General features: G+C 50.4%; 4 protein-coding genes across 6 annotated transcripts; 1 reads left to right on the top strand and 3 right to left on the bottom strand.

Annotated features, from left to right (window-relative positions):
• Positions 1-203: 203 nt before the first annotated feature.
• On the bottom strand, positions 204-2,030 carry RPS25 (ribosomal protein S25). The gene is made up of 5 exons (XM_066203666.1): positions 1,949-2,030; positions 1,696-1,791; positions 1,130-1,313; positions 667-765; positions 204-290 (listed from the first exon to the last, which is right to left on the bottom strand). Exons 1-4 carry the CDS (start codon positions 1,949-1,951, stop codon positions 671-673), a joined length of 378 nt encoding a protein of 125 aa, XP_066059763.1. The 5' UTR covers positions 1,952-2,030; the 3' UTR covers positions 204-290; positions 667-670.
• Positions 2,031-2,049: 19 nt separating this feature from the next.
• TRAPPC4 (trafficking protein particle complex subunit 4) lies at positions 2,050-3,828 on the top strand. The gene is made up of 5 exons (XM_066203665.1): positions 2,050-2,261; positions 2,344-2,518; positions 2,599-2,702; positions 2,797-2,923; positions 3,360-3,828. Exons 1-5 carry the CDS (start codon positions 2,087-2,089, stop codon positions 3,436-3,438), a joined length of 660 nt encoding a protein of 219 aa, XP_066059762.1. The 5' UTR covers positions 2,050-2,086; the 3' UTR covers positions 3,439-3,828.
• A 109-nt stretch (positions 3,829-3,937) lies between these two features.
• SLC37A4 (solute carrier family 37 member 4) lies at positions 3,938-11,837 on the bottom strand. 3 transcript variants are annotated; one of them, XM_066203662.1, is made up of 9 exons: positions 11,634-11,837; positions 11,311-11,543; positions 9,778-10,021; positions 8,362-8,520; positions 7,943-8,028; positions 7,243-7,356; positions 6,897-6,962; positions 5,692-5,830; positions 3,938-5,399 (listed from the first exon to the last, which is right to left on the bottom strand). In XM_066203662.1, the coding sequence occupies exons 1-9, from the start codon at positions 11,779-11,781 to the stop codon at positions 5,233-5,235; spliced, it is 1,356 nt and encodes a 451-aa protein (XP_066059759.1). In that variant the 5' UTR covers positions 11,782-11,837; the 3' UTR covers positions 3,938-5,232. The 3 variants fall into 3 exon arrangements, 2 of the variants coding, with proteins under 2 accessions (XP_066059759.1, XP_066059760.1); XM_066203663.1 differs by lacking the exon at positions 6,897-6,962; XR_010723769.1 differs by lacking the exon at positions 3,938-5,399 and having other exon boundaries at positions 5,756-5,830; positions 6,775-6,962.
• Positions 11,838-11,968: 131 nt separating this feature from the next.
• Positions 11,969-24,972, bottom strand: HYOU1 (hypoxia up-regulated 1). Its single transcript, XM_066203389.1, has 24 exons — positions 24,863-24,972; positions 24,580-24,673; positions 23,651-23,729; positions 23,263-23,417; positions 23,091-23,167; positions 22,341-22,522; positions 21,655-21,770; positions 20,706-20,889; positions 20,172-20,306; positions 19,197-19,279; positions 18,967-19,099; positions 18,468-18,655; positions 18,093-18,231; positions 17,930-17,990; positions 17,535-17,617; positions 17,193-17,381; positions 16,840-17,036; positions 16,581-16,668; positions 15,938-16,060; positions 15,473-15,606; positions 15,085-15,169; positions 14,380-14,632; positions 13,472-13,555; positions 11,969-12,973 (listed from the first exon to the last, which is right to left on the bottom strand). The coding sequence occupies exons 1-24, from the start codon at positions 24,924-24,926 to the stop codon at positions 12,915-12,917; spliced, it is 2,985 nt and encodes a 994-aa protein (XP_066059486.1). The 5' UTR covers positions 24,927-24,972; the 3' UTR covers positions 11,969-12,914.
• Positions 24,973-25,457: the final 485 nt, after the last annotated feature.

The following is a 25,457-nucleotide window of genomic DNA, read 5'->3' as shown; positions in this document are numbered from 1 at the left end:
ACTCAAATTCATAATCCTTTCCTTCACTCTAACATTAATCCTTTAAATTGTCTAACATCACTGGCTGCTGTGGGTGATGCAGAAGTTTCTTCCCTTTCAGCAACACACTTGTAACACTAAAGACAAAAACTGGCTGGTACAGGACAACAGCCATGACCTCTACCAGCATCCACTATAAATACACCAGCAATGAAACATACACGTTTTTGAAAAAGCAAGAAAAATTATAATCAGTAATTTTATTATGTGCATCTACATATGACGCATCATTGACGAAGTCACTGGAGAACCTGCAAAGCAAGAAGTCCCCAATCAGAAAACCAGGTCAAAGCAGGCTAGCACAAGGCTAACAGTTTGACAGTTTCATTCCAGCAGAGACACTTGGCCATGGTGCCCTGTGAGAGCAGGGAGGACAAATGCCCATTTGCCCTGCAGCCCGCAGAGTGGGGAACAAATGATGCTTCATCCAATGAGCACAGGGACAAAATCTGAAATTGCTCTTTAATTCCGCAGGATCAATGTTTTGAGTAATGTTTCCCCAGGAAGTTGCTTAGGATGTGAGCAAAATACTCTCACGCATCTGGAGGAAGAGCCCACCACAGCCATGGGGGAGTTGCCCATTACCCGTTGCATAGCACAGCTCAGCCCCTCAGCACCCAGCCTCACCTCCCTATGCATCCTCTCCTGCAGGAGGTGCGTCTCCACCTTTCGTGTTTCGAGTATAGATCACTTGGGCTCGGTGCTTGGACACCAGTTTGATCAACCCTATGAAAAAACAACATTATGTCAGTGTGCATGGACTGACAGATGCCAGGGATGCTGAGGTCCCTCCTAAAGAGGCAGGGCAATATACAAGAGAAAATAATAGGGGATAGCAGCATATGCAAGTCTTTTGTTCCCATCTTGTTGCAATTACATCACAACCCATCCTTCTGGCAACATTTTTCTTAGTACAGCAATGCCTCTATGCTGCTCCATACTTTGGAGCACTTCTGAAATGCACGCTAAGGCAGCGGCTCTCCAAAATCAATTTATGCATGGAGCACTTCAGATGCTACAGGAAAGCTACTGGGCAAGCAAGTAAAACCAAACAGCCAATTCAAGCAACTGTTTTCCTCTGAGTGCTCACCTTTGCTGAGCAGCTCCTGGAGGGCAGCCCGAGCCAGGGAGCCTCGAATCTTCAGCCTTTCTGAGACAACTGCAGGTGTGATGAGCTTGTAGTTGGGCACTTCTTTGCACAGTTTGTCATAAGTGGCCTTGTCAAACAGGACGAGGTTGTTCAGCTTGTCTCTCACTTTCCCCTTGGACCACTTCTACTTAAAAAGAGAGAAAAAACAACACCCCTCTACGCCATCTGGTGAGCAAGAACAAAAGATGGAACCAAACGATGCCCCGAGAACTGCACTATCACGTCTCCGTATCCCATCCCGAACTAAAGGACTAGTGAGATGCACAAAACTGGCTCTGTAAATTACCGTGTTGCGGATAAAATACCTGCAGTATATACAAATAAAAGGACTACAGCCTTCTGTTACTCGGGTTTAACACTATTATGTACAGTTTTCCGGCAGATGAGGAGCTGGCTCCTTTTCCAAAAGGCCCGCCCCCGCCCTCACGCCGCTCCCGGGGCCCGGCCACGCCGCACACGCGCCAGGCCCGGAGACGCCTCCGACCCTCCGTCCCGCCGGCTCCCACCTTCTTCTTGGCTTTGCCGCCGGACTTGTTGACCGGGTCCTTGTCCTTCTTGGCGGACTTGCCCGCGTCCTTCTTCTTCTTGTCGTCTTTGGGCGGCTGCGAGAGGGCGAGAAGGATGGGGGTTGAGCGGCGAGGCGCAGGGTCGCTCCCCCGAGCACATGGCAGCGGCCCCCGCCCCGCTCAGGGAGCCGCCAGCGTCTCTCGGGGGGCCCGGCCCGGCTCGCCGCCCGCCCCCCGGCCCGGCCCCGCTCACCATGATGCGGCCGCAGCTGCTCCGCAAGATGTCGGCGAGAAAGGAAGAGGCCGGCGCGCGGCGGGGGCGGGCCCCGCCGGGGCGGGACGTCACTGCCGGGGCGGGGCCGGGGCGCCGCGGGGCGGGCGGGGCTGCGCCATGGCCATCTTCAGCGTCTACGTGGTCAACAAGGCTGGCGGCCTCATCTACCAGCTGGACCACTACGCGCCCCGCGCCGACACCGAGAAGACGTTCAGCTTCCCGCTCGATCTCGTCCTGCGCCCGCACGACGAGCGCGTCGTCGTCGCCTTCGGGCAGCGGGACGGCATCCGCGGTGCGGCGGGTGGGAAGGGCCGGCCGGGCCGGGCCGGGCGGAGCCGGCCTTACTGACTGATGCCGCCGCGCTGTCCCCGCAGTGGGTCACGCCGTGCTCGCCATCAACGGCGCCGAGGTCAACGGTCGCTTCACGGCGGACGGGAAGGACGTGCTGGAGTTCCTGGGTAACCCCGCCAACTACCCGGTGTCCATCCGCTTTGGCCGCCACCGGCTCTCCTCCAACGAGAAGCTTATGCTGGCCTCCATGTTCCACTCGTGAGTGAGGGTGGGCCGTGACGGGACGGGGGTGACACGGGCGGGGGTCGTGAGGGGCGCTGAGGGGCCTGTCCCCACAGGCTGTTCGCCATCGGGTCGCAGCTGTCACCTGAAGTGGGGAGCTCCGGGATAGAGATGCTGGAGACCGACACCTTCAAGCTGCACTGCTTCCAGACACTGACAGGTACCATGGGGTCCTGGGCACCTAGCACCGCTCTGCTTTGTCGGGGCTGTCTCTGTGCTTGGCCTTATGTATGCTCCTGGCATTATGGCTCCAGGGATCAAATTCATGGTTCTTGCTGACCCAAGACAGACAGGGATAGATGCTCTTCTCCGCAAAATCTATGAGATTTACTCAGACTTCGCTCTGAAGAATCCTTTCTACTCCCTGGAGATGCCAATAAGGTAAGGAAAAGCCCACTTTTAGTAATCTGGCTGCAACCTCTCACAGCTTTCTGCCTATACAGTAGCAAATGCAAGGAGTCCTCAAGTAGCAGAACTGGCTGCAGGAAGGGGAAGGAAGCCACGGCACGCTGCTGCAGAGAGAGGACACAGACCTAAACTCTTTCCAGTGCTCGCTCTGCTGGGGAAGTGGGAGGTTGGGAGGTGCACTTCCTTGGCACAAACCCTACTGTCCTGCTGTATATTCAGGCCTACACAAGAAGCTTTAATCTTAACTGAGGACCAAGGCAGACTTCGACAGCAGTCACGTTGCTGGGTCATAATTTCCTGAATCTCTCCTTGAAGGATGCAGACTCAAAATATCTGGAGAGCCTTTGCTGGTTTTGTTAACTCACTTCTGTAGGTCAAGTCATTCCTTTTGCTTTTCTGACTGTTTCAGGTGCGAGTTGTTTGATCAGAACTTGAAGCTTGCTCTGGAGGTGGCAGAGAAAGCCGGACCCTTCGGACCTGGATCATAGAGAAAGCCCCGCCTGTTGCACAGATTAAGAGCGAGGCCTCTTTCTTCCTTGGCTGGCCTCTCAGAAAGCTCCCCTCTCCACAGCAGAGACTGCACATCCCCAAAACACGCTTCAGTATCTCCCAAAATACCGGTTTATCCCCTTGGTTGTGAAACTTACCTTAAACAGATTCCTTAGCCCTATTTACATTGGGCCACAGGGCCGTATTTTGCTGTTGCAGCTCTGCTGCACTTGGGGAAGGAGAATGTGCAGGTCTGTGGCCTTACCACAGTCAGTGCTTTTCTTCATTGTGTCATAAATGTACATACGTATTTTTCCTGTATAGCTCTAACTTACGGTCTTGCAGAGGGTTTCTGTATAGAAGTAATAAGTGTTTATTAATGAGGCAAATGGCTGTTTGCTTTCTTTGATGGGGACATTTATGCCAGTAGCACCTCAAGAAGATACCTGAGTTTGGGTGGTTCTGCTTGCACCACTCTCCAGAAGACAACCAGGGCCCTTGTGACACTGCTCCATTTTTATTTCACATATAGAAGAAGATCATGTAATTAAGTACAAAATGTAATTCACTTCCATTTTTTTTAGTTAAGGCTAGCTAACTACTCTTGCAACCAAAGTACTCAGCAAAGTACCTGCATGCAGGTTCTTTACGAGTTGAACTTGCCCTTTCAGGACCCTAAAACAGTAAATCCTTTTGGGGAAAAACAAGAATATTCCACAAATTCCTGGTAAAATACCTGAGTGTACTTATTGCAGGGTGCTGGGCCTGACTGCTAAGGCTGACTCAGAGGCAGCCTGAGCCCCTGCCTGCAGCCATAAGACACAACTCTTGACCAAAACCATCCCAGTCTTCACACCTTGAACTGAAAAAATACAAGCCAATGCTAGAAATACGGGTTATCACGAAACCCAGCTGCAGAAATTGTGGGTTGGTGGTGGCTGCTGTTGCAATGCCTGCTGCTGGGTTAGTTTCCCTGGCTGATTTGCAGGGCACTGGCTACGATCTGCCTTGGCAGCAGCTGCCTCCCTTGCAAATCATTAACACTGCACACGTACATCGCACCAGGCAGGATCAGTTCACTTAGCAGGAGCTTCTCTAAACGCCACGAATTCCCTGGAAACATGCCTATTTCTAAATGCCGTGGAGAGCCCTGCCACAGCACGTCCCAATGTTCCGCTTGTCCGCAGCAACACACTCGCTCCTCACTCCTAGCAACCAACCCCACGTACAGCTGAAGCCTTGCTGCTGTCAAAGCAGGCTGGACGCAGTCATCACCACTCCCTGGTCGGCCGCTGTCATGTGGCTGGGCACACGGAGCTCCTGCTGAAGTGACCTGGGACAGCTGTGCTTATGGCAGATGGATGGGACACAAAGAGGCAGTAAAAGCTCGGTTCAGGGCCCCTAAGCAGCGAAGCTGAACTGATTAATGTCTCAGTTAATGGCTGAGACAATAATGACGAAACTAGAGGTAAGAGCACCTGAAGCCAGTCATTTCAGACCACTTGTAGTGGGGAAGCTCGGGCTACAGAGCCTGCTTGCTTCACTAACAGTGCTGTGAGGAAGAGGTACAGTAAAATCATTGCAAATGTAAACTAGGTGAATTATCACATCCTGTGGGAAAAAGTGATCAGTAGCAGGAACCTTGTGCCCTCTGGCACCTGACACTGGGTGAGAAGTTGAGACATTTTTATCTAGGTTGCAGCAATAGGTAAACTCACTCCTAGGCCAGTTAAACAAAAACGAGCATCGTTCACGTCAACGTGGGAACATCTTTTCCACCGAGCAGCTTATCCTCAGTCAGCCTTCCTGGAAATCCGGCCCATCTTGGTGCGGATGTTTCGTAGGAAGAAGAAAGCCACGGTGCTAGTGATGCAGATGACTTCAGCTACCCAGAAGGCTGTGGCCCAGCTGTAGTACTTGGCAATTGTACTGAAAGGCAGTCCAGCCAGGAAACCCCCAACTGTAACAAAAAACAAACAGAAAGCTAACAACACTTGTGCACTCCCGTATTATCTATCAATACCTGCTTTTGCACATATAACAATTCCTCAGGCCTGGTTTGAACTTAGAGCACAATGCAAAACCTGCTGGGCACAGCAGGAAAGCATCCCTGAGGCTTCCAGCTCCACTATCTCTCTCCTTAGGTGCCTTCCCACGATCAGTAGCTTGGCACCCAGAGGCTAGACCATGCTTTATCAAGAACGTACATGGGGTTTGTTTGTTTGTTTTTTGGGGAAACGGGTATTACTTACCATTGGCCATGAGGGCCACTATGGCATGGGAGGTGCCGCACAGGTTGGCAGGGGCACTTTCGTTGGCTATGACCCCAAACAGGGCAATTGGCCCATACGAGGAGAACCCAAACACAGCTCCCAGAGTCAGAATCCACAGCTGTCAAAGTAAGTTAAAATCAGAAACATGATCTGTGAATCTCACCACTGTCAGTTAGCAACTGTTGACATTTCTCAGACTGTACACGCAGTTCCAGGGAGTTTTGACATTTTCAGGCTGACACCTGCTCCCCAGCCCACAGCCAGAAGAGCTCAAGTCTGTAGAGACCCCATATCCATAAAGGCCAGCTGCATCTCCATCACTCCATCCTGCTAGCCAGTGCAAGCTCTCCTCCCTCCCACAATTCTGCTCCCCACGCCACGTAACACATCCTGTGTTGATTTGCAAGAAACAGAACATCGAAGAGAAGATGGCAATGGGCCTGTGAAATCATGGGAAAGAACTGTGAATCAGGCTGCTTTCATGAAACAATCCTGGAGCTACCAACTGAAAGCTTTTCTCAGTTTAGATGCATGGGACTGATCAGAGCATGTTTATTTGCCAGACACCTCTTTCTGATAACCTTTATGTTACTAAACTGAGAAACCAAAAAAAAACCAAACCCACAAACACCCACAAAAAACCCCAATGGTCTCAACTTCAGTTTAGCTTATGCTCTAAGAAACCTATCTGGCCCAAAATTATCAGTCTCTTGTTTGCACAACAAAGGATAAGTAACACCCCCACATTACAGCATGCTTTTAGAATTGCAAACAGCATTTCAAAAAGCCCAGAAGGAAGTAAGTGCCATCTTATTTTTCAGATGTGAAGCAGAAAGGAGTTAGGAAAACACTTGCCAGAAACTAAATAAGAATGCATCTGCCAGCGCAGAATCATTCTTTCTGATCTCACCCACAAGATCCCTTAGCTGGCTATATATTACCTGATGAACAGAGGTCCTCAGAACCTTCTGGATAAAACTTAAAAGTTACATAGTTAGACTTTTGAAAGTCAGTTAGTGTACTCAAATTATTATAAGAAAATGTTTCTTTTACCAAACTTACAGTAATCTTTTCTCAATGCCCTGGTTCTAAGTTCTGAGGTGCTAACCAACCTCTCAGGATAGGAGTAAGGCAGACGAGGGAAAGAAGAAACAGGCAGAGGGAGAAAAAATGCAAGCAGAAACCTCATGTTCTTTTAGGCCTGTAAGATCAGCTAGAGGTTGCAAGGCTACAGTCCAGAAGTGGTTTTCCTGAAGAAGAAAAAATAATGAAAGGAGAAAAGAAGTTTTATTTATTTAGCAGTCATAAGGCAGATGCAAGTCACATCTCATGCAAAGCCTGGAAGGCAGGCTGCCCGCAACAACAGGACAGCAGGAGCACCCCAAGCCAGGCTAAGCCAGCCCTTCCCCACAGTGCAAAGAAAGAAACCCTTGGGAATGGCGAAGAAAACAATCACGTCCTCTTGTCATCAACCCTCCCCATTCCAGGGCTATCCCTATAACTGATGGCCAGCTGCTGCATGTGAATTACCTTGGGAGAGTCGCCTGTGACAGTGATCCGAAAGAGAAACATGGACACGCACATCCCAGCCATCATGGAAAGCAGCAGCGCATGCCGAGGATTACCATAGCTTGACAGGCCCACCTGTGACACAAGGAAGGAAAGCTGAGAGTCAGAAAATGGAAGGACTTCCTTTTGTACTTGTTATGACTAACACCATCCACAGCCCAGTCAGAAACATGGACAGCACATCAACAGCACATCTGTTGGCACGCCTTGTTCGTGCGGTTTAAGGGCTGCACACAGTCAAACTGTGCTAAACAAAAGCTCTTAGTGATGAATGACACTTCAGTTATCAACCACTTCCACCCTGAATCTGGCTCCAGATCCCACCACTGGATTTAAATGTGGGGGTTTTTTTTCTAGCCAGAAGACAACTATCAGCAAACAGTTCTTCAACATGCAAATCTGGAGACCACAGTAAAGCAAACAAATTGAACAGACTAAACACGTCAAATGTGAGAGGCATACTGCAACCCCTAACACCAGCACACCTATTCCCCAGTGCCTTCTGGAGTGTTTGGCAGCTGTGTCCAGGCACAGGGCAGAACTGAGTATGGGCTGGTTTCTCTGCTGTGCTCACAGGCACAGCACCCTGCCTGAGCACCTTCGTGAAGCAGACTGCTGCTGTGTTCCCTGCCCAGCATGCCCGAGGGTGCGCATGACTTACTTTTGCTACTGCTCTATCAGAAAGGTATCCAGCAGCAATGCTTCCCACCAGACCCCCAATCTCCAAGGCACTCATGTAGGAACTGCCTGGAACACAGATGAAGCAAAAAATGGCCCATCAGATTTGGTCGAAACAGAAAAGCTGCTGTGGGGTCCAGAGCAGTCCCACTGCTGTAAGCTCACAGAGCACTTGAGCAGCTCTCCCGCAGGACCCCTCCCAGGAAGGTCCTGGCACTGGGGTGCTTGGTGCATGCAGTAACTTCATCACTGAGTTATGTCAAAACCTATGTGTATCTAAGCAGACAACTAGGAGGTGGGCAAACAAGTCCCTCAGGTGGAAGGGCCTCTACCCAGGTGATCTCTGGGCAACACCTCCCAGACTGCAGCCCCAGAGCTTAATAATGCAGTTTTGCATCTTACCCACAAGCACGGACTGTCCCCTCTCCTGGATCAGGAAGAGCTGTCCCCAATCAGTACAGCATGTTTTCACTCCAAAAACGACCAGGTAGCCTGTTGAGAGCACCCACAGGTATGGTGAGAGCAGCAGCTCTGTCAAGGTGCTGTTGTCACTGGAGGAACCTGCAGGAAGGTCAGGAGGAGAGTTACCACAGCTCAAACCACACCAACCAGCAGCCCAACAGACAGTTCTGCAGGCAGGATCCAAGCATGAGAACATCCCCACACATGGAGGTATTCACAGCTGGTGAATGGTAGTGAATGGCTCTACCTCCCCCTTGTTCTGGTGATTTCAGAATCTCTTCTGTCATTTTATCCCACATTCATTAAAGATTCGAAAAGAATAATCAAAACACTACTCCCAGTAATTTTCTGTATTGCAGTTGCCAGTAAACCCTTCACAAAGGTTGTTCCAAAAATTACCTCCAGATTCTCTGGGAGTGTTTTTAAGCTGTGCCTATGAAAGCCACTGCACAGACCCAAACAAAGATGCTTTCAGATGCTGCCTTGAGTTTTGCACAAGTCTTCCAGGAATACCAACAAACTTGCTCTCCCCCGAGAATGCTCTGGGGAAACAATACTCTTTTCTTATGGAAAGAGATTAAGTCTGGCAGCACAGGCAGTATGGGACAGCGTGGAACATAGGCTGAGTTTCTACTGGCCTTTAAAATCCTACTGAAAACCTGTGTTGCAATTCTCATCTACATGTTCTGCTTTCGGAGACGCACCACACTCAGTGGTCTGAACAAACATTTACTAACTGGATGTGCTAGGTTAGGACAGAACCACTGAGCAGAGTCCATTGTGAGCCAGGGGTCAAGAGAGCCTAAGGTGGGGTGAGGGGAGAACTGCCTGTCCGCTGCCAAAGCGGAGGAGCAGAGGGTCAGGCTTAATGAAGCATTCCCTGCTGTCGCACTTTTTCTCTCTCCACCACCCTACCAAAACTGCATTCACAATGAGAGCACACAAGGCTCCAAGGAAACAGTGATGCCGGTAACAGGAAGACATGACACAAATGGGGAGAGCCCACCCTGAGTATCTCAGCAACACACAGGTGTCTGCTGGCAGGCTAAGGAGCAGGCTAACAGAGGGCTAGCAGCAGGCTTTCCCCCGGCTCTGTCACAGTCTCAGGAATCCCTACACCAGACCCTTCCCACAAGATCACAGTGGGCCTTTGTTTATACCATTTCTAACTTCAATTACTGGAATAAAGCTGCCCCACTCAACCCATTACCACACGCCTGCCAAACTGTGACTTCAGAAGCTGGAGAGGATGGGGGTGTCGGTACGCTGAGAGTGACACATCTGTACCAGAATACAGACAGAAGGCACTGCATCTTCTCCTGTAGCTGCCTGCTTGCCTCGAAGCCACATGCTCACCTTTCTTCCCTTTCTTGGCTCCTTGTTCAATGTTGGGCAGCCCAACATCCGACGGCTCATTTTTAATCAGGACAAGGCAAACAAAAGAGACAACCATGCAGGTGAAGCCAGAGAAGGACAAAGTCTTGCGCCAATCGTAGTTCATAGACACAAGAGCAGCGACAATGGGGCCTAAGCCTCCAGCCAAGTTCATGCTTGTAGACAGGACTGCCCACCAAGTCCCAAACTGGGAAGGCTCAAACCACTGCACAACAAGAAAAACAGCATGAGGTGTAAGAAGAGTGACAGCACTCCTGAAAACCCTCCCGTGATGTGGGGTTGGGGCAATTCAGACACAGAACTCCAAAAGCAGGTAGAGGGAACACCCACACCTCCCTACTTCAGTCATGCAGGGAACTCCAAATGTTACTCAAGTGTCAGCCATAAGAGCCTGACAGGTGCTCACCCTGTGAGCCAGCTCAAAGTTATTTCCATTTACAGACCATGAAACTGAGACGTGGGGCAGGAGAGGCAAGTTTAAGAGCACATGGTTTTGCATATTCACTTGCGAGGAACCGCGTCCTCCTGGAGAGGTCTGCTGGCTCAGGAACTTGGATGGATACACAGAGAGTCACGGGGTAACTTTAGGACTCACTGTTGCATTAAGTATCAGACATGACGGGCTTCTTTACTGCAATGAGCCCTCCCAGCCAGAACCACTTGCAAGAAAATGTCTGAGATCTACATTCATGAACATCTTCAGAAAACACCATGGCTGATATTTCTGTTATTTGGGCCCTTCTTCTCCGTCTGCATTCAACCGTCCTGGACAGCCCTCTCCTCGTCAGCTAGAGGAGGCTAGGTGCCTCACAGAAGGGCAGTAAAGTGGTTTATCTCTTCCCCACCCGCCCCACAAGTTACATGCAGTACATTCATTCCTAGATTTTACATCTACCATGTGGGATCAGCATAAAGCCAACCAACCTCTTTTCCTTCTGTCCGAGGGAGAAATCAGTCTGGTCCTTTTCGAGTGTTACAAACCCCAAGGACGTACAGCTTAGAGACTCATCTCACACCGCTCCTCCATCTCATCCAGTTTTCTACCTGAACCACCTGTGATCTGGAATTCCTGAGCTGCCCAAGCATGCAGACAGGACTGTGCTCACTGCGCCCTGACCCACAGCAAACCCTGACTTGCAGCAACACAGACAAGAAGTGCTGTGCACCTACACCTAAAATACTCCAACCAAGTCTGTCTCTACGGGGCAGAACTCTGCCACTAGGAGATGTTCCTCACCAAACTGAGGTACACTCAAGACACACAGGGGCAAGGGCTACAGACTGAATCTTTGCTAGAATAAGCAGAACCCCGTACACTGAAACTTGTTCCACAGACAGCAGAATGCAGATAGTGCTCTAGACCTCCTTGGCCGAGAGCGAACGAGAAAAGCTGCGAGTCCCTCTGGATCCTGAGCAAACATGGTCTGCACAGCCCTGATTCCAGGACAGGTCAAGAGAGCAGCGGCAAGTTCCCCCGCCTTTCCCAGCGCTCACCTTCCGCAGGATCTTCCCGCAGGGCGGCCAGCCCAGCCCCTGGGCCAGCCCGTTGAGGAACCAGAGCCCGGCGAAGGCCATGACGGTGGAGCTCCAGGAGAAGACCACGTTGACCAAGCCCACCATGAGGAGGCCGGAGGAGAAGAGCCAGCGGGCGCTCATCTGGTCCGAAAGGACGCCGCTGATGAACTTGCTGATGGCGTAGGCTGCAGACTGGCTGCTGGTGATAAGACCTGCGGCGGGCAGAGCCCGGGGGGAGCCTCAGCCCGCGGAACGGCCACCTCCGCGCCGGCGGGGCGGAGGGGACCGCGACCGACACTCACCCAGGTCGTCCTTCCCCAGCGGCACCTCGGCCATGACGGCGGGCATGACGAACGAGAAGGTTTTGCGGTTGAAGTAGTACAGCGTGTAGCCCACGAACATGGCGGCGAAGATGAGGGCCCGGTACCGCCCGTAGCCGCCGGCCGCCATGGCGCCGCGCTGCCCGCGGGGCCGCAGCGTCCGCGGCGCTGGGCACGGGCGGACGCGGCCCCGCCCCGCTCTGAGGCCCCGCCCCGCCCCGAGGCCCCGCCCAAGCCCCGCCCCGCGGAAGCCCCGCCCCGGCCCGGCCCGCCCCGGCCCGGCCCCCGGCACGCGCGGCACCGCTTGGCACAGCCCGTCTGGAGGTGTCATTTTATTTTTGGTTGAAGAGGCCAGAATGGAGAACAATGTCAGATGCGCACTGGCGGCCGTCGGACCCCACTCGCGTGTGCGGCAGCAGCAGGGACGGTCCGAGGAGGCAGGAGGTCACGGCCAGGGACAGGGAAGGTCACACGGTTAAGTCGTTCCAAGTGCACAAAATACCGAGGAAGGAAGGCAGTTGCCATTAGACTCTCCAGGTTTGGTCGATCTGCATCACTGTCCTTGTGACTGACTACAGGATGTGCCAACGTGGCCCATCTTTCCCTCTGCTCTGCATTCAATGTTCAGAAAATGCCTTTTCTGAACTTTTAAAACTATAAACAGAATCTCTGTCAAGTCGCACTTCATGGTTTTTGGACTCTGCTACAGAGCACAGTTTTAACAAGCAGCCTATGAAAAACAGACACAGCCATATCTCAAAGCACAGATAATAGACCTTCCCAATTTTGTTCCACCTTCCCATGTATACTTCCAAGTATTAATACACCTCCCACCAGCTGAAATCACACATTCACTCTAAGTCAGGGCCTCAAATGCAAAGACAACTGCACTTCAGGTCTGTATCCTTCTGCAATCATCTTCACAAGAGGTGGGGCAGAGTTTATGTTCCAAGTTACTTCCTACACCTTAAGATGTTTCTTTACTGCTTTCTCCCGACAGGAAAGTCACTTTGGTGACTGAAACAGAGACAATTCTTGGTGGGCAGTCTGCCACACACAATAGAAGAAAAACAAAAACCAATTCACTAAGTTAGTAGAGGCAAAATCCGCAGAAAGAACAAAAAGAAAATTTACATCTCTATCCCATTGTGTTGTCAGACTCTTGTTGTGTTCCATTTACATCATGATGAACCAGGTCCATAAGAAAAACAAGAAAGTAACTATGAAATAAATAGATGCTGACACTCGTGGGATTTCAGGGTGTTACAATTCATCGTTTTTCCTGCTTTCTCCTCCAGCTTCTGCCTTCTCTTTTTTGGACCCTGTGTAATGAAGCAAACTCAGTTTCACACCACAATGGTTTGTTTTCACAGTGTGCAAAGCAGCACTGAGGGTTTCTGACATTTGCAAAATTTGCCACAAAACTTGCAGTCCACGGTACAGAGGTTTTGGGAGTTGACACTCAGCACCATGGAGCTCAAGACATGAACTCTGCCCCTGTTAACAGAGCTGCTCTGGCAGCAGGAGCAGCACAGCAGCTCTCAAGCATAGCCCATCTTACAGCCATGGGACTGGCTGCAACCTGCAGGGACAGGGGCACAAAGCAGCAGTGGTGCATTAGAATTCCACTCTGAACAACAAAAATGTAAGAACAGCAAGGAACCAAAATTTGTCTTCCTGTTTGCAGAATTAACAATCCATCAGCAGTCAGGGTTCTACCATCACACTACCTCTTACAGCTAAAAATCTGCAAAGGAGCCCCCAGACACCTTGCACTTGCAGCTCCCAAGTTCCAGATCATTAGCAAAACATTTACCCACCAGAGTCTGATGCAGGTTTATCCTCTATTGCTGCTTCCTCAGCTGTAGGAGGTTCCTTGGCTGGATCAATATCCTCCAGTTTGTCTATGTTTAAAGCAGAAAAAACAAAAGTCAAGGGAGAACGCATAGGAGACAAGGTGCAAAGAGATTATGTGAGTAAAGGCGAGGTTAAACCAGCCAGCTGTGGTACCTCAGCAGGACCATAATAGTTCACTCTCACAGTGGATCACCCTACAACACTCAAAGAGAAGCACCACAAAATTGCTCCATATTGCCCTCTGAGTGCCAGGCTTTATGTCCTCAGAAGCCCTGGAGACCGACTGGTTGCACAGGCAGATGACCTTTGGAGCTGTGACTACAAGCAGAATCCCTTACTCAGGCCAGAGGAACCAGCAGGAATGCAGACAAACAGCACTCCAGATTTAAAAGGATCAGGGCACTTGGGACCTGAGGATCTTAGACAGTTCAAAAAACTGTAAGTCCTAGTGCCCCAAGAGGGTTTTTTTTTTCCTGGGGTCGATCTAGACGACAAACCTTTCTCATCAACAATTCATTCTATTCATTTATCTATGACAGGACCTCAAGTATTTGGCTCGGTACATCAAAGTGCAGTCAATGGCTTACCTTTCCTAGAAGTCAACAAGCCAGCAAGACAGGTACTGACTATCCTGAAAAATTTATAAATCATTTCTGCTTCTTCACAAAAAACCCAAACAAATGGTGTGGGGGGAAAAGGACACTGCAATACACAGATTTTCCCAGCTGTCTTTGAAAATGAAGAGCAAACTCAATCTCACAGTTAACTGTTGTCCTCCCTTCTTTAGCTCCCGTTCAACCACAAGAAACACCATGTGTTACATGTGGTAATTATATAATAGGGAGTTACATGTTCCAAGCCTGCGACTTACCTTCTTGTTTCCCCTCCGTGGGAGGGATAGTATTCCCAGTCTCAGGGGCTGCTGTAGTATTCTTGCCTGAATCAGTTTTTGTGACATTCTTCTCCCTTTTGGGTTTGGGTTTTGCAAACTTGGCTTTATTCAGGAGATACTGCACTTCCCTGTCCAGGGCTGCTATCTTGAGCTCTATATCTTTAGAGAGCAGCACAGGTTTCTCAGTAGGAGTAAGCTTGTTCTGTTCAGCCAGCGTCTCATTTTTCCAAATCTGTGGGACGTGAGGGAAGAGGTGCTTTTGGAATGGTTCTGGGTTCCAGGAACTGCTGTATATCACAGTACCTCAAAGTCACTGCCCCTGGCTATTCTGCTTTACTCAGGACAGCTCTCCTCCATGCCACATTTCCAACAACCTCTCAGCTACCCAGACATAAGACAAGGAGAAACAAAACCCAGCGCCTGCCTTCAAAAACCGAGCGCAGTCAGATCACTGGGCTCCACCCCCACCCTGGAGACAATTCCAAATGCAATACAGGAATCATGACTCCCCACAGACACAAAGGGGTTGGGCTGGGCGTTAGGAAGCACTTGAACACACAAAAGGTTGGCTGGTGGCATGAAAACAAAACATGCACGTTCTGCTCCATGACCTTGAGTTAAAGTATAGGTCATAACCCAAACTTCCACCCCAGCCACCCCCAGCATCACTCCATCCTTCAGTACCGTTGTCTCATTGATGGCTTTTTCCAGTGTACTCAGTTCCACTTCTGTGAATATCTGGTCAGACTCCGGAATCATTCGGGCTCCCCTTGTAGATAAGAAATCTTATTTTTGTTAAGCCAAGCAGACTGCACTTTGGCAACTCTGTGGTTACAGTTCCCGTAATATAAAAACATCACAACAACCATGCTGGACCCTTCCTGCCCCCCATTCTGGACAGAGCTCACATGCACCTGTTCACAGGTCCTGCACAACAGGACACCCGGGAGGAGGTTCTGCTCGCCTTTGCTCAGGAAGTGCCACTGACTTTCACATCCACTCTGGTCTCATTCTGCTGGCAGCTCATACATGACCAGTTGCATGACATTCCTTCCCAAAAGCCTGTCCTTACCTGAGAAAGATGGTGGAGTGATTGAGCAGACTTTCCAGAGCAGCCAGGCGTTCTGGCCACTTTCTCCTTTCCTCAACACGGAAGAAAAGGTTCCTACAAAGCTTTTTCAGCTCTGAAAGCTTGTCTTTCAGCTCCTGAAAATGGGGGAGAGGAGAAAGCAGTTAGTTTGACCACTGTCTAACACTGGCAACTTCAAAAGTCATAACTGCACTTGTTTTTCACTCCATCAAATACACCATTTCAGTGCAGTAAAAAGAGCCCCATAACTAAGCTTTCGGTCAACAGGTCCCTGCTGAAGCTCTTGTAGAAACATCAATGGCTGGGACAACTTCTTATTTTTTTCTGTGCATCATGCACTAATGAGGCAAGAAACTCTCAAGAACCAGATGACAAATGTTCTGTCAGCCTCTGGTCACTTCCATGTCAGTGACAGCTGACTCGTATCTTGACTGCACACAACCGTACCTTTGTTGCAGCTGCATAGCCTTCCTCCTCCATCCAACTGGAAGCCTCACTAAGCTTTTTGGAAATTTCTTCTCTCTGCTCCTCTGTTGAGACAAACTGATACTCCTCTTGGTAAAGCTTGTCCTGAAAAAACAGAGCAAGCACTCTGGTCAAACACCACTGAGCCTGGAAGCATAAAAAGACCAGAGCACTCATTTGAAACTGGGCTGGAGTGCTGCCTGCAGTCTCCCAAATCTGAGCTCTACTCCTAGCACTGCCAGGAGCACAATAGTAATACACCAGGCACAGATACACCCACATCCCATGACGGCAACACTGCAACAGTCATTATTTCACACTCACTTAACACTAATTGCTGCTTCTGCACAACAGCTCCTGAGAAGCTGTAGCTTCTTTACAGTCTGGGGGAAATTGTTCAAAGTCAAAGACATGCTGAAGAGAAGCTTCATTTTTGTATTGAGGAAACACAGGCCTGGGAAGTCTAACAGCATTAGAAAAGGTGACTGAAAGACAAAACCTGAGCTCTTCAAATCAGCTTTTCCCCCAGCTCAAACAACCACCCTGCACTCAGATCAGCCAAAAGCTGTGCAAAACACTTCCACTGCTCTCCTGGAATTCTCATTTCTTTATATCCCTCTCTTACCTGGGTCTCAAAGATGAATGACTCCAAGCTGTTGGCTGATTTTTCTCTTTCCTGTTTCTCTAGATCTCTGATCGTCAAGTCTTGGAGTCTAACATGCAAAGAGAACAGAAATCAAAGGTAGCAGGTGCCTTTGGTTGAGCAGCACATCCCACACACTGGCTCCTGAGGTCAGCAGCACTCTATGTGAGCCATCACCATTCCAAAGCCATTTACTTCCTTTATCTAGGGTTCTAACTCAGCAGAGCCATACCAAACCTACTTTTTCATTGAGCTCTTCAGTTCATCTTCCTCCAGGTCAGGAACATCATTTACATCGAGCTCCATGGCGATCTCATGGACAAGCTTCTGCTTCTTGGGTGCTTTGATCTTCTCTTCCTCTGTTTTGCCAGCTGTGCTGTCACTGGAACTTTTGGTCAGTTCTTCCTCTTTTGCAGTTTCTCTGTTTTCTTTGGGACCCTGTAACACAAAGTACATTCTCAAGCAAGGGAACAGATTTTCAGATTCGGCAACTCTCTTCAAAGGCAGGGCACTTCAGAGAAGGGAGAATTCCACTGAGGAAATGCCATTTCTTAGGTACTAAAACCAGTCCCATTCCTTCAATCTGATGCTCACCTGAGGCTCTAATTTCTCGCCTTCTTCCTTTCTCTGTGACTCTACTTTCGGAGAGGCAGTTTCTGCTTGACCTGAAGACTGCTGTTTCTCTTGTCCCTGCTCTCCACCAGCATCTACAGTACGGCTTTTCTGGTCTTCTTTCTCCGCCTGCTCCTCTTTACCTGATTCTGCCAGGCTCTCTTCCTCTTCCTGGTCATCACAAGCAAGTAAAGGGGAAAGCAAAACAACATTTTAAATGTGGAAATTCCCTGCAATGTTTCATCTGTAGAACAGGTAAATCTACATAACTGGCACGGCAAGACAAAAGGGCTTCCTTCCAGTAGCAGTCACCCTGGGGCTCACCTGAACTGCGTCTGTCAGGTTCTCTCCGGTCTCTGGTGTAGGGCCACCACCCCCAAACAGGCTTGAGATAGTGTTTCCCAGTTCTGTTAATGGGAGACAAAAAATTCAGAATGTTACGTATCCAGGGGAAGAAAGTCATCTTCAGCTCTCAGTCCTTCCCCTCACAACTACAATGATCACCAAGAGGCTCCCTTGGTCGTGTAGGTGAGCTTCACACACCCCAGACTCGTACTTCTCCAGCCTCCCTGCGTGTCCTTGTGTGCACAGACAGCCACACACACAGTCAGAACGTGTAACTTCCACACCCCAAACCCAAAGAAACACAATGCTCGTAGTTATTTCAGCCACTACAGGTAACAAAACAGCCAGTGTGACTACCAAAGTTCCCCATTTACTTGTCAGTGTTGACTCCTCCTCCAGCTTGTCTTCCACCAAGGTCTCAAATACCGATTCCACCTTGGGAATAGAAGCTCATGATTAGTTTTAAGCAGGGACCAGAGAGAGGGACGGAAGTGAAAAATACAACAGCTGAAAAGCATCCCAATGGGAGGTGCTTACCCGGTCAAGACTCAGTACACCACTCTCATCCATGTTGAAATGCGCTTTGATGCCTTTGGATTCATAGTCCGAGTGCTTCTTGAAACTGTCTCCGACTCCCTTTAGCCTCACAGTAGTGAGATTGAGAGAACCAAAAACTCTGAAGACACAGGGACAAAAGCAGAGAGAGAACTCAGGATAAGAGTGCTGCAGAACAGCCAATCCCTGCTCCTGCTCATGCCGGTGGTGGTGAGCAACTGCAAAAACTGGCGGGGCTCGGTTTGCTAAAGAGCATGCAGCTCAGAGAAGTGACGTGCCGGTGCCACCCAGACACACTGGCAATACATTTCCAGCCCGGTAAGTTGCATTGCCACCAAGGTGCTGGGCTCAACTCACCGCAGGTCATCCTGGTTCAGGAATGTCAGATCTCCATAGTTGACATAGAACTCAAAGTCATCTGTGTAGCGGTTGAAAGTGATTACTTTGCGCTGGGGATAAGGTGCCATGCGCTGGAACAAGACCCTCTTGTTATGCTTTAAACTCCTGGATTTATCATCCTCCTCAACTTCACGAGTGAACTCCACCTGCATCACAAACAGAAAATAAGACTCAGTAACGGCAAACTGCGGCATCTTACATCAGCAGTGTTCGACTGCTCTGCCTCAGGCAAAAGTTGGGGGGCAGGCAAATACTCCTCAACTGGTATTTGCATATGCCTGGCTCCTTGGATACTGCACTTCTATTACAAAGAAGATTTCCTTCTGCCTCCTCTATGAGATTGTCAGAAAGATCTCCAGAGCTTCCATACTGAAAGGAAGCTGAGAGGTTCCAACCTGGATCACTTCTCCCAGCACAGCCCCATACCTTGCACAAGAGAAGGAAAACCAAAGGTTACCTGGATAGGAAACACAGCAGCATCCCGAACAATGAAGGGCTTCACCTTAAAGGCTTTGCTCAGAGCAGCTGCCTGGTAGACTGCACCCATAGCAGCAGCCTCGTCGGCATTGATATTCTTGCCCAGCTCTTCTCTACAAAGCGAAAAGCAACAGACATGAAGTTTGCGGCCTCCACATAACAGCAGCTTGTCAATGGGACACAGACTAGAAGGGGGCCTCACATACTCACTTGCCCACAGCTTTCAGCAAAACCTCCTGCACTTTGGGGACCCGTGTGGCACCTCCAACTAGAATCACCTGGTCAATTCCATCCTAGGGATTGGAAACAGTCACCTTGTCTTAAAAAAGCAATTTTGGAAAGCTAAGTACAGGGCTTCCTTACGGTCCTTCCCTGGTCACCACATGCTGACACGGTGCTCTCAGAACACCCACACTACACCCTACTATCCCTGTGCAGGCCAGCGCCCAGCAGATCTCAGATGGACATCAGCCATGCCAACAACGAGGCACCTGGGGTCCGGTCTGTCACACAGTGACAACATGACCGTGGCTTCAAGCCCCCTGAAACACGGGGCTTGATTCAAAATTAGACAAACTACAGCCCAGTGCCACAGAAGACAGTGACCCCAGGATCCGGCTGGATCTGAACAGACAGAAATCCAGACCCTAAGAAGTAACTCAGAATATTAGAGTCCAAAGGTGCTCTAAAGACGTGGCCCCCTAGAAAGTGAGCATTTAAACCGCAGTGATTCCCTCCAAAGTACTGCCTCAGGTTCGGTCCAACTGCAGCCCATAAAAGGGCTCCCTTTAGGGAGTGTGCAAAGGAGAAGCCTGAACACCCATAATTCTGTTTCCAGACTCATTCAGTTAAAACTTCAGTAGTGAGACCAGAAGCAGTGTCCAAGACAAAAAGTGTGGAAACAACATTTTTTCAAACCTACAGCACAAGGGTGAAATGTTTTAAGACAAAGAAGCCCCTCTTCCAAGTCCCTAATTTCTAGTGGATAGTACAGGGGAAGTGTGACACACTCCTGCTTGACACAGCAGCAGGCAAACTCTCTGTAGCACCAACATCACTGTCACAACAGCAGGCATCTACCTCCTAATAGTTCCGATAACACAATCACTGATGCCCTAATCATGATGTGGCAGCAGCTCCACACACAGAAGCTTCAGGCTTGGTAATGCATTTTCTTAAACACACCATGTTCATCTCTGCGCTACTCAGAGCCTGCTGCACGGGTCCTGGGACACGCTTGAACAAGTCATGGCACAAATCCTCAAATTCTTGTCTTGAGACCTTGGCTTTGAAGTCTATGTCATCCAGTAGCCCCTCAATCTGTTCGGAAAAAAAACACAGGCAACAAGAAATTAATTGTGGAGCATTTTCCAAGCAAAATCTTTGCCCAGTGTGCAAAAAGTTCTAGCTTTTGTAACACAAAAGAGACCTGACCACACTCATCTGAACCCTACCATTGCTAAGGTGATGAGAGGATGTAACATGGGTGTAACGGACAGCTTCTCTCAGTGAAAGTTTATTTAACATACTTGACACGAATAACTCTTCTTCAATCCACTCAATCACCGGTGCTACCAAGCGGGCACAAGCTGAGAGGGACCACCGGGAGCGATGCTCCTCAGCAGACCTGCGCTGCAGAGGGACAGCACTCCCTTACACCAGTCCTCAATCCACCCCGCACTTAGCCACAGAAAAGCAGGAACCCCCGGCAGGTCAGACCTGCGCCATGTGGTCGGCATTAGCACTCAGCACAGTTTTCAGGCGGTTGGCCTCCTTCAGCAGCTTGGCCATGGCCCGAGGATTCTTCCGGACGTCTTTGGAAGGGTGCTGCTCATTAAAGAGCTTGGCCAAGTAGTCCCGGAGACGAAGCTCCATCTCTAAACCTCCAAGAGTACGGTCAAACCTGAGCAAAAGAATGAACAGAGGTGTAATAACCGAAACCAATTTGAAAAACAAACAAATTTCATGTATTATTTCACAAATATGCAGAGCAGCAAGTAGCTGCAGTATTACCAGCTGTGATGACCATGAAAGAATAAAGGCTGTCCCCAAAATAACACAATATAGTGAAAGACAGAAATAAGAAATAAGAGATTCAGCACCACAACAGCCCTTCAACAGGAAATTTCATTATATTTTAGGTAAATGTCTTATTACCATGCATGTCAAACACCTGAGAAGCCAAAGGACAACTGTATCAGGTCCCAGGTATTTTCCTGAAAACAGCAATCTAAATGATTTGTAGTTAAAATTGCTGGGCTGGGTACGCACACCACCCCCCTCTTTATTTGGCAATGCATTAAGTACACTGCATTTTCATTCCTCTCTAGAAGTATATTCCTCTTCTTCCAACTGACACACTCCATAAGACTTTATGAAATGGAATAGGCTTACATGGCTTGAGGCTATCAAATGCAAGCCTAAAGCAAACTAAGTACACTGGTTCTCTCCTAGGCTGCTGGAAGTTGATACCTTCTGCAAAAGAGAGGACCACCAAAATTATTCCCAATTGGAGCTTTCTTGCTCCAAATGTTTTCCCCTCAGCCATCCAAATTACTGTACTGAAACCTCACTGCAAAATTCTACATGATGAGGACATTGTGAAAACAAATGGTTTCTTTCCTGAGACCTCTGGGTGGGATTTGTACAACTCATGTGGAATTCTTACCCAATGCCTTGGATCTGCAATTGAGGTTGGGTTCCCGAGTCCTTAGTTTTCACTGTCTGATACGTAACAATAGTACAAACAGTGCTTCCTGCTCCCATGTCGTAAAACATGATATTCTGAAAAGAAAAGTTGGGACAGTGAAGCAGAACCACCTGGATGTCCCCCACAAACAAGGAAAGAATACTTTCAGTGTGATACAGGCCACAGCTAGCCACTCCCTGGACTGACTTTATACCCCAAGGGCAGGACTCATATTTTGACCGAACACAGGTGATGTTCAGGGTCATGTTTGACAGAAGGAGACCAGAAAACTTCTAATCTATTTCATAGTTCAAAATCCTTAGTTTTTCTCTTTCTTCACCCTCAGGAAAATCAAGTACTTCTGAGTCGGTGTTCCAATATTTCAAGTAATCGCTGCTGTTATTTTCCCCAACTGACGGGCAAGGAACAAATACAGGTCTGCAAAATGGGAACTCCCAGGACCTGCCCTCACTCCAGCGGCTTTCATGCTTCACCATACATGCAGCCAGGGTTTAATCTCTTTATCTTGTTGGTGAACACGTGAAAACAGAGATTGCTTGATCAGCAGAGTCCACCTAAAGTTCTCTGGATTTTTTCTGCAGCACTTTTTTCCCTTGCATGCAGGCAACTTGACAGGGCTCTTGGCGCCTCCCAAATGCACCTACCTGTGCCGTGGCATTGATGTCTTTCCTCCTAAAAACCCCATAGTTCAATGCTACAGCTGTGTTGTCATTGATCAGCTGCAGCACCTTGAGGTCAGCCATGCGGGCAGCGTGCAGCACTGCTCTCCTCTCCGCTTGGTTGAAGTAAGCAGGAACTGTGATCACTGCATCTTTGATGGGCTGCTCTGAAACAGTTGCAGGGAACTCTGCATCAGTGTAGCCACACGCAAAGACTTGTCCAGATGGAGTGACAGCAGCAAACGCAGAGCACCCTAGGCGAAGACTCGCACAGAATGCAACCCTGCAGCAGCAGCCAGGATCCCTAGGGACGAATCTCTGGATCCTGCTGAAACCAAGCAGACCTGGCGTATTTGCACAAAGCCACAAGTCTACTGACCTCTCTCAGGATACTCTCAAGTGCTCTGGGTAGCCTTCCACTTCAACAAATACTATCTTCATGGAGCCTTAAATTGTCACTGGATGATATTCACTCTCCAGTAAAAAGTCTGGACTGGCTGTAGTGTCACTGACCACTTAACAAAGCCTCTTAGTAATTTATCCAGGATCCCAAACTTGCACCATATTAGAAACAAATGATAACTGGATAGCTACTAAGTCCTGCTAACAGGCAACAGCTGGAGAGAACCAACATCCTGTTTCTAAAACCCCTGGGTTTCTGAACGCTTTCTGTCTCTACTCAAATTCTATACTGTATGAACACATACAAACAAGAAAAACCTAAATCCTTCCAACCTGCAAATTCCTCAGCCAGACCACGTGAGTAGTTCAGGACCATCCCCAGCATCTCCTCGGGAGAATACTGTATCGTTCTACAATGGGAAAGAAAACGATGGCATCAACAGTGAGCCGCAGAAGCCTGGCAGCTGAAGTCCACCCCACAAAGAACCTAAAACCAGCCACTTACGGGGACAACTTGAAGATAACAGTCTGTCTTGTCTCATCCTTCACCAGCTCATGCTCTGGGAATCGGGACTGATACAGTGCCACGTGGGGATTATCCATCCGCTTACCCAGCAGATCCTGGAAGTATCGGAATGCCACCTTGGGCGTCCTTATGGACTGCAGAAAAAAAATAACACATCACCCACTTGCACTCCTTCAGGTACACCGTTCTCAAACCAACCTCTCCCAGACTATGTGGGGAACAACTCTTGCTATGGGAGTAGGAGCACAAAGCCACTATACAGAGCCAATAACACATCGAGATGAGAAGCGCAAGACAACAATGAAACACTGACTCAGACATTTATCACAACGTGGGACACGTGCATTCTGCAAACAGGAACTCTTACCATCCCCAGCGCGCCATCACCAAAGAGACGCTCGTTCTCCTTCAAGGAAACAGCCACGGGTGTTTTCCTTCGCGACTCCCTGAGGAGAGAGAGAGCGAGGAATAAACCAGTTGAGACAGGGGAACATTCCAGTCTCCAGTGAAGAAAGATGATCCTGCTGCAGGACTAGGAGGGAAGGTGCTTGGATACCAGCTGTGGAGAGGGAAGTCAGCCTCTACTCATCTGAGTGGCTACCAGAGAAGCCCCCCCGCACACCCTTCAGTGCTTTGATGAGAGTACTTTTTGCTTTCCTCCACCTATAAGGAAAGCGAGACAGTTCCCTCATTCTATCTATATTCTATCTATAACTGCCAAATTTCAGGGAGGTGGGTGAGAAATCTCCTTGTTATCTCCAGACTCCCAGAAACCGAGGCCATTCCTGATCATATGTCCTCTTTCACCTGAAGACTCTCTACTCAGCGGCTTGAGGATGGGCTGCAGCAGCAGCTGAATGCAAGAGATGCACCTGCGTTACACGTACGGGCTTCCAAGAGCTGCAGCAAAACAAACCTGGCTCCGGGCTCCCTTGTGGGGAACTAAGAATCAGGAGACAGGTGGAAACTGGGTTTGCACCACAGCGTGTCCTTCACCACGTGGGCTTTCGGCACTCGCTCGAAAGGTACCCAAAGCGCACCCAAACACCTTAGAGGTGAGTAAACAAACTGCCCTGACGACGGACCAGAGCTGCCCACCTGGGGCACGACTGAGTCACAAGCCTGCGTGGGAGAACGGGAGCCTTCCTCTGGCAACAGAGAGACGGCCGAGTCCCGGCCACCCTCCTTTTCCGCCCGCTCCCGGCGCTGGCGGCGGGCTACAGCCCAGCAGGACAGACCGGATCGCACCCGGCGCCCCTCCCACGGCAGCACTCGGCGCCCTCAACAGCCGCTCACTTGTTCAGGACGATCTCCATGGGCACCCCAGGCTTCACGATGGCGATCTTCATCGACTCGCTGCCCACGTCCACCGACATCACCGCCACGGGCTCTGAAAACAAACCCTCGCTGAGAACCCGCTCCCGCTGTGGGCGGCCAAGACAAAGACGCGCCCGGACGGGGCGCGGGGGGTCACCGAAGCACGGGCCGCTTCTCCCCGATGGCCCCGCACCGTCGGCGTCGAGGCCCAGGCCGGGAGAGCCCGGGGAGCCGCCGCCTCCCCGCGCCGTCCCGCACGTACCTGAGGCGGGCAGGAAGCAGAAGAGAAGCAGCAAGGGCAGCGCCCAGCCGGAGAAGCGCGCCATGCCCGGCACCGCTCGGCTGGGCTCGGCTGGGCTCGGCTGGGCTCGGCTGGGCTCGGCTCGGCTGCACTCGGCCCGGCCCGGCGCGCGGAGCAGCCCCGCCGCGGCGGCCCCGCCGTCTGGCCCCGCCCCCGCCGGCACGCGGCACGCGCCCATTGGCGCGTCTGCCGAGGCCGGCGCCGCGCGCCAATCCCGCAGCGCGCGCGCGGCCATTGGGCCACGTCGGGGGAAGCCGGAAGCGGTCACACGCGGGAGCCGCAGCCCCATTGGCCGAGAGCACCGGCGGGGGCGGGGCCCGGCCTGAGCGGCGCGCGTGCTGGCATCACGCGTGCGCTTGCGCGCGCGCCTCACGGCCACCGAGCCACGTGCGAGCCGTCCGCACCGTGAGCGCCCCCTGGCGGCCGAGAGGCGCCTCGCGGCCAGGCCGCCATCAGACCACGCCCCCACAGACCACGCCCCAGCCCCCGCGCTGGACCCGGCCCCCGCTCCTGGCTTGACCCCGGTTCGGCGCGGCTCGGCTTCGTTTCGGGCTTG

This window comes from Chamaea fasciata, unplaced genomic scaffold (genome assembly GCF_029207755.1).
Source record: "Chamaea fasciata isolate MVZ Bird 193981 ecotype frontalis unplaced genomic scaffold, bChaFas1.0.hap1 SCAF_24, whole genome shotgun sequence".
Taxonomy (NCBI): Eukaryota; Metazoa; Chordata; class Aves; order Passeriformes; family Sylviidae; genus Chamaea; species Chamaea fasciata.
Note: the sequence above shows the minus strand (reverse complement) of the source record. Positions and strands in the feature narration are given on the sequence as shown.